Below are 14,827 nucleotides of genomic sequence, written 5' to 3' on the forward strand. Positions count from 1 at the left end.
CAACAAAAAATAAAGCAGTGGATGTAGCCAGATTGCGCTAACCTCCAGAGAGTCTGCAAGGGGCATGGTTTAAATAAAACAAACATGTAAAACACTAAGATTAAACTCTTCCATTACAGCATACCTTATAACTTATAAAAGCTTAATAAATAGCCAGTGACTACTTAGCAACCAGCAACTATTGGATGCATCAGTGGCTGGCTGCAAAAAATAACCCCCCCTCCAGCATTAGTGGCAAGTGACTGACTGAAGAAATAAACCCCCCACCCACCTCCAGCATTGGTAATCAGTGGCTGTCTGTAAAAGTACACCCCCGGCATTGGTAATCAGAACTCGAATGCAAAAATGCCCCTGAGAGAATTAAATTTCAGAGTAAAGGCATAGCGAAACCACATGGAAGACACCCTGTACAAAGGACTTATTCGAATTTTGGGAAGCCAGCAGTTTCTGGATTAAGATAATAAGCATCAAGATCTGACCCTCTGTGGTGCCAAGGTCTAAATTCTGGTCCAGGCCTACTTGCAAAAACACCAGGATTATTTGCTTGCACCAAGCAAAGTATGCCTAACATGCGTGGTGATAGATCTTGCAGGAAGCAGACTTCCTAGTTTTTAGCATCATGGGGATCACAGATTCAAAGATGTCTCTGTCCCTCAAAACCTGGGTTTTAACAGTCATGACCTTAAAGGTAGTGACTGTGAAGCAGAGTGGTAAACTGGTCCTTGGAGTAGAAGATCCATATGTTCTGGAAGAGTCCATAGAGCATCTGCCAGGAGTCTGATCAGGTCGGAGTACCACCTGGCAAGTCCAGAGCTATGAAAAATCACTGAAATTCCCTGTAACCTGATTCTGCAAAGCAGCCAAGGAAGCAAACGCATAGATCAGGATGTACTGATCCCACATAGCCACCAAGACATCAACTGCTTCGGCTAGAAGATCCCTTTACCTGGAGATAAACCTGTCCAGGTTGATGTTAAACCTACAAAGCCAAGAGGTCCACATCTAGGATTCCACACCTGTGGCAGGTCCAGTAATACCTCTGGGTGTAGGTACCATTCCCTATGTCCAAGCGCTGCTGACTGAGGAAATCCACATGGCAACTGCCCCCACCTGGGATGTACATGGGAAAAAAGTCTGGAACTTGAAGTTCTGCCCAGTCTAGGATAAGACCCATATATTCCAAGCAATAAGTAGGTTCCTGTGCCGACTTCTGAAGGTTCTGGATGAGAATTTGGTGATTTTTCCTGGTGAAGCTTAATGCTGCAGAAGCACCGTATGCATAAACAGCCACGGCTAGCAGCTGTCTGATAGAAATAGAACCTCTGACCAACTCTGGACACAGATATTTTGCATCCAGGGACAGCGTTTTTGCAGCATTTCTGGCCACATACAAACTGGCAGCAGGTGATTTGCCAGTTTACATGTAGCCATAGCAGAGAATGCAGCTGCATCCGGAGTCTGCGTTTAACCGCCTCTGAAGGCAACAGACAATCCACCCCACATCACCCATCTAAATGACCCCTAATGAATTAGCATCCAGCATAAATAGATTACAGAAGACGGCTTTACAGTACTACCCCCCAGACTAACCAACATTGTAATAGATTTACTTCCACAGTAAATGCATGCTGTCTGTCCAGGGTGTCCAAAGAATACTCATTTAAATTTTTTTCCATCTTATCATCTGCCTCCTTGATGTCCACAGTACCCAAAAAGTCCCCCTGATAATGGGAGGCTATAACAGACCTGGTGGATTCCTTATGGAATTTGTGGACACAAATGAAGCCCTTTTGGGCCTTGGGATGCAGGTTTGAGTAGAACCCCTGAAACCATTCTGCCGCAGGGACAGAAGCAATGACACCCTGCTCCAGAATCACTAGAGCTATATGGAGATCTTTTAATCTGTGCAGCGAGATAGATAGGAAGAAATGAACTACGGAGGTGACAGAGGGCAAGCTTCTAGCTTGTAGCTCCTGAAAATCACTTCCCACCACACCTTGGAACGAAGAATACAACAAAGAAGACCCAGGACTGTTGAGTTAGAATCCTATATCATGGGACAACATTCCTCCCCCAAAACTCCAGCAACTGGTCTTCTCAGTTCCCAGATGTTTACAGAGTGTTGTTAAAAGAGGGGATGTTACACCGTGGTAAACATTGCCCTGTCCCAACTTTTTTGAGACGTATTGCTGCCATCATTTTCAAAACTATCTTATTTTTTTTCTTAAAATGGTGCATTTTCCCAGTTTAAACATTGGATATGTTTTCTCTTTTCTATTGTGAATAAAATATGGGTTTATAAGATTTGCAAATCATTGCACCTGTGTTTATTTATATTTTAAACAGCGTCCCAACTTTTTGGGAATTGGGGTTGAAAAACGCCCACCTTTACGCTAAACCAACAACTTATGGTCTGATCAGGAAAAATTGGTGCTCTTATCACATATAGAAACTGCTATTCAGATGTGCATCCTGTGCCACAGAGATTTGTGCTGCCAGGGAAATATCTCCTGCACATTTACTTGGTTTACTAATTTTAGAATATTTATGCCACAACAAACAAAATAAGTAAAATGAGAGAAATTAAAAGAACCTCCAATACGGCCAATATAAGCAAAGCACGGTGGTCCCTGTAAATCTATATCCAGACTTCTTCTAATATGTAACTATGAGCTGGAAATATCTTTAAGTTGAATTGTCATATTTAAGGAGACTGAGTTCCTGGCCAATTAGTTTCCTAAGCTCTAATTAGATTTGCATGCTTCAGAAACATTGCCAAACCACTGATCCATGGGAAGATAGTCACCTGCAGGTAATTTCTTCATGCACAGCAGGTTTCTTGAATAAAGCAAACATGACATATTCTGTAAACTTGGCTCAAACACAGGCAAACCACAGAGCTGCATTGTTGCAAGACAAGCCTGGACTGTGCAGCAAAAAAGGGGCCTTCCTTAAAGATCACTACTTGTTCTGCCCCTTTGTTCAGCTCAACAAAAAGAAAAAAATAAGCTGAACTAAAAACGGGAAAAAAAAAAGCCTAAAACCTATAAGCTTTTAATTATACATCTTTCCTTCTTGTTAATTTATTCCAGCTTTGGCACAATATTAACAGGAAGAAAGTGTCTCTGAAGTGGAGAGTTGGCGCTTGAGAGAGTGACAAACAATCACAGGAGCACAGGAGGGCAAATAGGTCTGTAAATGGAGTTCAAAGTTTGACCAGAAAGCTCATAATATACATGTTTAGCTGGGGAGAAAGCTCTAACTGTATTATTTCCCTATTTAGCAAATTACATGTATAAGTGACTTTTGAAAGCGTATATCAAGGCAAAATGAAAAACATATACATTTAAAAAAAAACATTTATTACACTTCTGCAATACATGCACATTTCTCAAAGTTGGAAGTACAGAAAAATAGCGTTCATGAACTACAGTATGCTCCTACCTTCCTATTTGACATGACAATGCAGCTCTGAATTCCTAAGTGCATGGTGTCAGCCCTGCCTACTTAATTTCTGATGTATTAAAAAAAAAAAAAAACAGACTTCTCATCTCCTCCACACTTATCTCCATAAGCCCTTAAAATGTATCTAAACACATCTAAATCCAAAACGAAAAATTTACTATATTGCAGCTTACCAGTCCTAAGAGGTGTTGCTGCATTCGTTTTCTTTTTCCCCCCTTTTTACGCTTATTTTCACCTTGCACATAACAGACTTCCTGTTCCTAGATTACTATACTAATTTCTTCACTGTATCTATGGAGGCAGCCATGGTTGTTGCCACAAAGGCTGGACTCTAAACATTTCTGCCTTTATTTATCCTTACTACATAGGATATGCATGAATATGTCATTTACATACAAATAAGATTGTTGTGCTTCCTGTGAAGTTAACAGCAGTGATCAGCAGGCATGGTTTTGTACTAGCTGAAAATGTTTTTAGTCTGAAAAAAGAAAAAAACTAATGCAGCCACCACATCTAAGGGCTGGTAAGCTGCAACATGTTATATTTTTTGTCTTTGGATTTGCATTGTAACTTAAGCAGAATTCATGTGGAATCAACGTATAAATGACTTAAAAGTGACACTAAACCCAGAAGTTAAATCTTAAATATTTAAAGTTAAACGGATTTTAAGGTATTTCAAATGCTGATAAAATCACTTGTTCCTTGATGTTTAAACGTTTTAGTTTCCTGCAGAATCAGCTGGTTCCCTGAGCACTTGTTCAGACTCTGTTTTAGAGTGACTCCTTTCCCTTCTAGGGTCCTATCGAGCCATCCTTGTGTGTGCTACCGGTAGTAAGCTGTGTGTGTCTTCACAAAACAGAGACACAGCAAATTCAGCTACTTCCCTCCTCTCTGGCCCCTTCTCCAAGCTAGTAGATAAACATTTGCTGTAGTATGCACTGTCCTTTGTGATCTTGTGTTGGGCAGGAAGTTCAGAGAAGCTGAGCTGAGAGACTTGGAAGCAGCTGTTCAGAAACATAATGATTGTAAGTGTTTGGGCAAAAATGTAAATTCAATGCTTTGCTGGGCAATGTATAATTGTTTGATCTGGATTCATTATTGAAAAAAGTTTGAGAGTTTAATACTACTTTAAAAATTAACAAAAGTGTATCTTATTTGTGCATCACTCGGCTGTAGGTGCTCAAATCATCTTTGAATTTCATACTGACACTGTCTTTCCTTCTGGAGGGTGGCTACTTTTGTTCTGCATATTCCCTTTGAGTGTTCTAAAGTAGCCACCACTCCAAGCTCACTCCTGAGATGGACTTCATTCTCAATACACATCAGTAAATGGAATATGAGATTGTAGTCCATCATGGGAGTAAGACTGAAGCGGTGGCTACTTTACAACACAAACAGGGACCATGGGGAACAAAAGTAGCCACCCTCCAGAAGGAAGGACAGTGTCAGCACCACTTCAGAGATGATTTGAGGATCTACAGCCGAGTGATACACAAATAAGATACGTTTTGGTTAATAGTTAAGGTACTTGAATGTATTTTTAAGATTTAACCCCTGAGTTTAGTATCCACTTTAAGTCATTCACTTATATATGCATTCTACTTGAGCTACAATTCAAATTATGAACCAGGACCTCGTGGTGGCTCTAAAGTACAAGAAACGTGCCACTATAACTGCATCTTCTAGCTAACAAACAAAACATGAGGTCACTTACTTCTGGCACAATGAGTAGGGAAGGAGACAAACAAACACTCTAAAAGAGTAGTTTTCCTAACAAAATATAGTAAGACTTGTTTTTCAGAGAATTGATTGTTATTTTTCTGAAAATGAATTGGAGTTATGTAATGTTGTCAGAAATATCGCTTAGCAGTGTTAACCTCTATAGACAGCTATGTAATCCATCAAATGGATTTTCTTTACAGTTCTCTGGGCACATTTGAGACCTTATCTGTTTATACTGATGCCTGCATATTTCAAAGGTCAGTTCAGTCATTTGGTCAAATACCCTATGCACATTATTACCCTTAGACTCCTATTGGCTGCAAGCAGGAAGATTCCTTCAGTTGATGCTATAGATATTTATCACCCAGAAAAAAACTTTACCCACCAACTTAATGGTCTTCAAAAACAGTTACTTTCAAGGCATGCCAGCTGTCAAGGTTGCCAGTGTGCTTATTTCAGCTCTCAACCAGATTTTTATGGCCACAAATGGCTGGTATCATACATGATCCCATGTGCAGCACCATGGCAACTGCAATCGAAGTAGAGGTTAAGATGGCACCTTTCTGGGCTATAAAGGATAGGAGGTTGCTTTCAATTCTTAATTATACACAACTCGCAGAAAAGTTGAGAAAGGTTAATCCCCCGACCAGTACACTTTTGTGTCCCCTTGGGGAGACTTCCCTTCATTTTCTGTCGCAGAAAATCAGAGGAAATCTCTGCAAAGTGAAAATAATTCCTCCCGTAGACAGCTGCCACTGGAACAGGTGTTCACAACATTAACCCTTATATCTTGTTATGTTGACACCACTAACATTTTGGATTCCCCTTACTTTCTGTTTTAGTGAGAGTGGTCACCAAGGGAAACAAGGTGAAACTTCTCATCATGGAAACAGAAAAAAAAATAATTGACATGGGTTTTATTGCTCCTCTAAGCTATCCAAAACTATCTGGGTATACATGGACTTAAGTATACAGTTTGTTTAGAATTTCTATAATTGGCAACTGAGCATTTTTAGTATCTCCTGATTTTAGCTTGAATAATTTTGTTTGGTTTTCAGGTTTATATATCATCAATGACTTACTATGACTAGCCACACGCACTGAAAAAAACTCAATAGATTCCTCCAACCACGGTGAACAGACAGCCGCGGCTGCCTGAATACCGGATTAGTGACTGCAACTGATAGGATGCACTTACTGTTCAACAACATAATCCGCCAGGCTCAGCTGATTTTTGAATTGACATTTGTTGAGCTGGTGCCAAAAGGGCCACCCATTACTCAATTGTTGCCCAATTCCAGTATGGCACCTGACAAAGTATATAGCGCCATTGGGTTAATTTAGGAACGAAGAAGAGGCTGTTTGCTTAACCCTTGTGACAGGGTGACAAGGTAGTAGCTCAGTTGGGAGACATGGACGTAGAGCTATCAGTCTACAAGAGGAAGTGCCCGTACATGACCTTTAAGGCAAGTTTACCAGGTGTTACTGAAAGCTGCAGATTTAACATATTGAAAATTACTTTTAAAATTACATTAACATGTCTTTATGAGATTGTATCTCAAGGAGAACACAGCTTCACTTTATTTATTAATCTAAGTAAACTTTCAATTTGTAACCGAACAGCCTCTACTACTTTAGCAACACCCCTTTATTGCATAGCAAGGTACAATAGTTTTGGGTCATTTTTATTCTGCATTTTAATAGTTCATGTATTTAACCTGATGTGTTATATCTTTTTTTGTACAATTCATAAAAATGTTTTCTATACAAATAAACATTTAATACAGAGTGCGTCCTTGGCACAGGATTCCCACGGCATTATGTGTTTCTAGACAGAGAACATCAGAAGCCTTTCACTTTGACGCCATCTCTATAGCTAAAACTTAGTACAGAGCTGTCTGCACCAAGCCGGATGGAGAGCTGTCAGCAGACTACATGGGGGGCAGCCATCTGCACATTCATTCACTTGTGTGTGTAAAATTCAGCTTGAGCTATTGAGCTCTGTAAACATATTACTGGACTAAAACAAAAATATATTTATTTAATTTTTTTTTTTTAGACCTGGCCTCAAAGTATAAAAAATTCCATTTGCCTGGCCCTGTCTCTAAAAGAGGTTACAATTTTACAATTAGCATACGTCACATGAACTTAACAATGTTACATGAACTTAGCAGTAGGTTTTTGGGAAAGGAAAATGAAGCACCAGGAGCTCATGAGCCCAGGAGGAGCATATCTACATACTTATGTTCTTCCTAAAGGGGACTAAACACAACATTACTAGACAGACATGCTAACCACTCATCATGCACTATTGTAACTTTACCCCAGAGAATATAAAGAAAGTCTACTAAATTGATAGAGGTATTTTTAAATGCTATAATGTTTAAGTTACTATACATAATTCATTATCATGTTTTTCTTTTAAAAAGGAGAGTACATACTTCAAGGCTCAATTTTGATCAGATTTGTATCTGTGCCACACATTTAAATTATTCAAATTTAATGAGTATGGTTTGTGTAGTGGAAAATGAGGAAAGCTCCTATTACATCATGAGAGATCAGTTTTTTTTTTTTTTCCTATTTTATTTCATTCAGACCTTTAAAGCCGAGGGGAGACGTGAGGTCACATGTTTTGAATTCTTTTACATATGCCTGACAGAGGCAAAAGGACCCCCCTCATAGTTTACTTTTGTATAATTGCATTATGGTAGTATTATGTAGTCCGTTTAGATGCAAACATTATTTAATGAGACTCTTTTTTGAAATACAGCTTCAATTATTGTCCCTTTTAAAGCACTGTGGGTAAATCAAGAATGTTGACAATGTATCGGAGAATCCACAACTTATAGCTGTAGCAGTGACATGCATTTGTGCTTCAGTAAGGAGAAGGAATCTCGGGTCTGTTTATGAAGAGCTGGCTGTTTATTAAGACATCTCAATATGCAGACTCACGTATAGAGGACATCCTTGACTATAACAGAAAAATATGTGCATGTTATAGCCACTTGAGAAGTTGTATAAGGTCGTAAAATATGCAGGGGGATGTTTAATCTTTAGCTTAAAATAGTTTTAATGGGAACTGTGGCCAGGCTGTGGAGTTTTAAATGTTCACATATTCTTAAGCAGCAAATGACCTTTAAAACAAGCCATAACTGACCTCTCTAGCTGCAGACAAGGAGGAGCAATTCAAAATCAAACCGATTCCCCCGTTCCAGCAGTAACTTAGTGGCCTTCTAGCATTCCAATGTCTAATGTAAACACAGAGCGGGTGTTCGGGTATGGGGGAACAGGGAGAGCACGGAGAGCTAAGCTGCTGAGAGAGCAGACTTAGACTGGCTTTACATGTGTTTCTGCAATGTGTTACCACACCGCAATTCCACAAGTATGAAAAAAAAATACTGCAGGTACATTTTCTTGTTCACTCTGGCAGCCTCTTTAAAAATATGGAAATGATTGATTCCATAGCATGGTCAAAGGTTTAGCTGAGTAACCCTGCCACATAACAGTTAAATAGAGTGACCAAGAGGTTCCTGCAGGTATAGTTTTCCTACTTCCTTAGAGCCTCATGTGCTCCAGATATCAGTGTACTCAATATACAAATACAACTTCCAGCTTGTAAGTCAGAGCTCAGGTATGCCCCCTCTCAACTGGTGAGGCTCTCTGCATTACACTTAGGCCCCGTTCACATTGAGCGATTTATCGCGCGATTTCGCTCATATTTCCGCACTATATCGCTCCATGTAGCTTCACCAATACATTTCAATGTAGCTGTTCACATCTCGTCGCTCAAAATCGCTCAATATCGCTTGTAGCTTGTCGCTGCTACATGACCCTTTTTTAGAGCGATTTTGAGCGATATTGCTCCTGATTCTACACAGTATATCACAGAAATCACTGCGCTGGGAATGCGTGCCTAACTACCTGATTGGACCAGCCGCAACAATGTGTATAGGTGAACAAATGTAAAGCAAATATGTTGCGCTCGGTCTATGTGAACCAACTGCACACTAAAGTGTTAATAAACAAATCTGTGTAAAAATTACAACAATCCGTGTGAAAAAATTGATTCAAGTGGATTATTTACATATGACTAGAAGGTTCAACACACAAACATAATAAGAATAATAAAAATCAACACTGGAACCTTCAGAATTAGAGAGAATGGGGGAAGTTCTAATATGAAAGCTGTCATTAACATAATTGGGCACATCTGATATTTTTTATTTTTCTTTAGCTCCCATGGAGAACCTCCCATGGCTTCCAATACCATCTCTATGCTGATGATGATAGAGATAGATATAGATATATACACACACACACACACACACACACAGTACTTCTCCACTCCACAGATCACCCCTTTGGTGTCCTTCCACTTCATTAATTTACTAACTTAGTCTGGATGTCACAACACTTATTAAAACTCAGTCTTTCAAAACCTGAGCTCATTATATTACTCACCTCCCCGTAACTTTTCCTTTGTGATTGAAAGCACAACTATTCCTTCTTCCCCCCATGCCAAGGTGCCATGTGTAATTCTTGACTCTGACCTCACCTTTCAGCCTCACATTCAATCACTATCCAAATTCTGCTGCCTTCAGCTGCATAACCTCTCCAAAATACACCCTTTCTAACCAATAAAACTACAAAAGCTACTCATCCACTCACTTGTTACTCCCCTCTCTCGTCTTGACTATTGCAACTCCCTCCTCATTGGCCTTCCACTACACAGGCTATCCCCCCTTCAGTCTAGCATGAATGCAGCTGCCAGACTCATCCACCTAGCCAACCGCTCAGTGTCTGCAACCCCCCTCTGCCAAGGCCTGCACTGGATTCCAATCACCCAAAAGGATAAAAATCAAAATATTAACAACCACTTACAAAGCCGACCACAACTCTGCCCCCGGCTATATTTCCAACCTTGTCTCACAGTATCACCCTAACTGTCCTCTCCGTTCCTCCAAAGGCCTCCTGACCTCCTGCTCCCTTGTCAAGTTCTGAGACAGGTCATAGCATATGATTTTAGATGGCATGTATGACAGCTGAGTTACTAAAATAAATATGTAGACAAAGTGCACCCAGCAGAAGAATATTATATGCTGTATCTCTAAATCGGCCCACGTCACTGCAATGTCCATGATTACTGGGAGCTCAGTATTCTGTGGAGGGGCACTCGAGAGGGTATAATCTAAGCAAAATCAGGTTTGTTTTTGTTTTTTGTTTTACAAATGCTAGGCCACCTATGGATTTTATTTTGCTTCAAAAGGTGGTGTTGGTCTTTAAAATTCCTTTTCTGCTTAGATACAGCATTATAAATTGAATCAGTGGTCTTACCCCCTTGATGCATTACCCCTAGATTGTACAGACATTAAAATATTCATTTTCGCAAATAGTGCTCTAACACTATTGCGTGTTGTAGAACAAACACGATCATGCAGATCTCTGAACACCATATAATTCATCTATTGTTAACTGGTTCCTTATTTTGATTATAATATTGTCAAATATAGATAAACTTTTTCATTTTAAGAGGTTTTTTAACAAATGAGAAATACTAATTTTCCATGTTTCCAGTTAACAGAGAATCCTGGCAAACACCAACAAAGCTTAACAGAGCAGAAGTCTGGAGACAGGTGTGTGGAAGAATTTAACATTAGCCAATTAAATTGTTACCAAGTACTAAGTAAATGCTTCTGTATGACCCTCCAGAAACGATTTAAAGAGGTTTGACTCTTGAAACCAAGTCAAAATAGCTTGGGCTATTTCTACCACCCCAAAAGTAGACTGCAGGAAATACATTAATTTTCTGGGTTTTTTTTCCATTAAATACTGTTCCTCTCAACTTGTAAAATGTAACACCCCCCCGCCCCCCGCTACATTCCAATTTCTTTTTATTCTTTTGTGTTGAGTTGGGAAGGGTTAGAAATTTTTGTCAGATTTTTATTGCCATCGGTGGCCCTGTTGAGGAGATCTTACATTACCATTTGTCCAGGTGACTATTCTCACCTGAAGACAAATCATGTGTAAACTGATCCCTGCAAAAAGCTCCAAGTGACAGTTACTTGCCTCAACTCTATGTTCTGTTTATCAGCAGATCTGTTCTAGTAATTAGTTTACTGATCGCGGGCAGATGACAGTTCACACACAAGGGTATATTTGACATTCTCAAAAGCAATGGGTAAAATCTTACTCAACTGTTAATTATTTATCACAACCAAAAATAGCTAATTTCTGCAAGAACCTTACAATTAACACTAGCCAGAAAGTTACGACATGTTAAGAATGCCATATGATAAAGTGAATTTGCAACGTTTAACATCCAACATACTGCAAAAACTGATAATAGCATGTGGTAAAATCAGATGTTCTAAAAACACAACTTTTATCATATATGAAGTATTAAAACGGTGTCCATACCAATATCTGTAGCAGTAGGTTAGGTTACAGGAAGCAATTCATTAAATTGTAGCTGTGATGATTACAACAGGTCATCCTAGAACAAAAGAGTAAAGCTGGCCATATACTGAATGAATTTCAGCCCGTTCTTAAAGAGGCCAAAATTCACGCAGTGGGTGGCCCTGTTGGTAGCCTCCCAGCCAATATTCTTTGATCAGAAAATCAAAGGAACTGGGTGGAAAATTCACTGTACCCATCACTGTGATTTGCAGCATCAAAAACCAATAGTAATGCATAAAAAAAAAAAAATAGGAGGGTCAGGCCAGAGCCATTGACCGCAAAAAAGATTGTTGAATATTTAAAAATAATATTTAAGGCTACCGTGCAGTCTGACCACAGGTTCAGGACTAAAAATATTTTAATGGAGTAAATATTAGCTATTATATATGAATAGTTTCTATTTACCATCTGCAACCAACAATTAAAATCAGATTTCCACCACCTTTGCAGTCTTTTTACCACTTTCTGTGAAAACGGTTTATTTGATCTGATATTGGAAACACACCTACAACTGAATGACTGAAAAGACACACAGCTACATGGTATTGATATTTTAAATTAGAAGGAGAAAGTGAATAGCAGCTGCTGGGCTTTCTTGTTAGAAAGCCCAATATAGTATACAAAGATTGTATCATAGAAGCAATATAGTAAATAATTTTAAAGAACTGTTAACTTGTAAACACTGAAAACATTTTCCAAATACAATTGACCAAAACCCATATAACTATGGAACATACTGACATTAACACCACCCCCACCCAAAAAAACACATCTTAAATAAGAATTATACAGAATAGTATAGAATAAACTCTGACATACGATGGGCAGAGATATTGCTTCTTCTTCCCCTTCCCTTTTTTTGATGACTTCTCTTTAGAATGCACTCCATCCAGCCAAAGAGAAAACAGGAGTAATGCCAAGATCCCCAAAACGAACTTCATCTCGATGCATTAATTTCAGCACAACTGACCTACAAAATAAAATTAGTAATTAGTGTATAACAGTATAAAATGGATGTCTCTGTGGTGTACAGGTCATAAGTACTCTTGGAATAGCATGTAGCATGAATAATAACTTTTTTAGTAAAGGGTCAGTAGATTGTTACACAGTTGGTTCTGAAGTATTTTTGGAGTTTTTAGGAAAACTATATTTAAAACGTAAACCTCCCAATTGTTCCACCATGCTTTCAGGTAGAGGAAGCTTGCATCCGAGATCCTCTTTAGTTCCCCTTCACAGGTGCTTATGACCTTCTTCTGACCTGGATTTGACATCCTAAGCTGCGTTATGCTGCTTCGTGCCACCGATTTCTAAAGTCCACTAAAGTTTCCATTTCTAAAGTCCACTAAGAAATGGATACCAGTGAGAGATGCAGGGGACACAGGGGATGGACACTCCAGAAAGTGTTGGTTTCTCAGCAGAATTTGATTACCATTTATCAGGAATGTAGCAGTGTTCCGCGGCAAGGATAAGAGATGCAAGTGTATGCATTCTACTTTTAGGCCTCATTCACATTACCGCGCATATATACACGCGTAGTGTACCGTATGCAAATAAATGGCTCCATACACATAGCCGCGTATGGAGCCGTGTATTTGCGTAGTGTAAAAATGCGCAAAAACAGAATGGAACCGAGATGCGTCCGGGCAGCGTATTTTTCCACTCAGCCCTGAGATTATGGCTGGGTTCACAGCTGGGCGTACGGAATATGCGCGTTTGCCACGCGTTTCGTGCCACACCTTTTTACAGAGATTTGCGGTAAAAGAAACGCGTGACAAACGCGCGTTTATGTTGGGCTATCCGGCTGTATCCTAATGGATACACGCGGAAAATACGCCCCAAAGAAGCTCCTGTACTTCTTTGGGCGTAGGGCGTTTTTCAGCGTGTTCCTACGCGCTGAAATACGCCCAGGTGGGAACCATGCCCACAGGCAATTATTGGTTTTCACATGCTGAGCGTTTTACAGAGTAGGAACGCGCTGTAAAACGCCCAGGTGTGAACCAGGCTTTACACAGCCCTGACACAGAGCACAGCCTGTTTGGTGACCACATTTTTATCTGTTCTACTCCAATAGCTGGGTGACCCCCTGCCCGTGAGTGGACAGTGAAGTAGCATTAAGAGTCTACTAAGGTTGTTTCCTCTGCTCTCTCCTCCAGTTAGCATGTTCCCTGTCAGCACATACATCACCACTGAGTCCTCTAGTGATGTGGAGGTCAGAAGATGGAACCACGGTATGCGTTACAGGAAACATGCATCCAGTACTCTTGGAAATGTCAAATGCCGAGGAGGCATACAGGGGCTGCAGCTCTAAAAATTAAGGGCAGGTAGGAGACACTGGCCACCAGGAGGTGAGTACAAGTACTCTTCTATTGCTAGAGCCTTTAATATGGATTTAAAACCATACAGGATCACTTGATTGTTGACCTAACCTAATAAAACGCAACTGCCAGCTTTCCCCATTAACCTAACCGTAACTTTAAAAATGGCCCAACTCCAAGGATTGGTTTTTTATTTATTCCCTGCCCTTACCACCTTGGGTTAAAAAAAATCCCAAAGCAGTACTCCAGCACTACATTCCTTCTACTCATTCAGTCCTGCCCAATGCACGTCTCCTAATTGCCTTCACAATTAGAAATCCCTGCAACAGTCCTTAGATGTCAATCAAACCCTAACCAATCCTTACGACTTTTGCAGAGACCTTCATTTTGAAAAATGAAAGGTTAATATCTTCTTTATCTTCTTTGCACTAAAATAAATAATTGTTACTAGTATCCATGGGTACTGGAACTGAAATACATTTGTTTGAAGACATGTTTGAAATCTGGCACCAAAATGTTTGCCCCAGATACAACTGATCTGCTTCCTTGACCTAGATATTACCACATTTGGTTGAGCCATTAAAAAGTATTAATGTGTCCTCCATGAATTCTACCTTCATTGCTAAAAAGAGAAAAAAATGTAAGCTCCGGACATCAGGAGCTTACATTTTTCTCTTTTTAGGAGTGAAGGTAGAATTCACTAAATAACCTTGTTTAGCTGAAGAACAAAGTAATGGTGGAAGCGAAGACAGGTGGAGAAGGAATTCCAGAAAAGAACTGTTCAAAGTTGCACGGGCCTCAGTCTGCCAGTTCTTGCATTTTTTTTAGTGAAATATCACAGAATTGTGCAACATATGATACAGAAGCCT

General features: G+C 39.7%; 1 protein-coding gene across 1 annotated transcript in view; it reads right to left on the bottom strand.

Annotated features, from left to right (window-relative positions):
• GLRB (glycine receptor beta) overlaps nucleotides 1-12,611 on the bottom strand; it is a 76,697-nt gene extending 64,086 nt beyond the window's left edge. The window contains exon 1 of the mRNA XM_018569282.1: nucleotides 12,463-12,611. Within this exon, the coding sequence (XP_018424784.1) occupies nucleotides 12,463-12,584 (122 nt within the window). The 5' untranslated portion in view covers nucleotides 12,585-12,611. The remainder of the gene's footprint in view (nucleotides 1-12,462) is intronic.
• Nucleotides 12,612-14,827: the final 2,216 nt, after the last annotated feature.

Source organism: Nanorana parkeri, unplaced genomic scaffold, assembly GCF_000935625.1.
Source record: "Nanorana parkeri isolate BGI_ZX_2015 unplaced genomic scaffold, ASM93562v1 scaffold1317, whole genome shotgun sequence".
Taxonomy (NCBI): Eukaryota; Metazoa; Chordata; class Amphibia; order Anura; family Dicroglossidae; genus Nanorana; species Nanorana parkeri.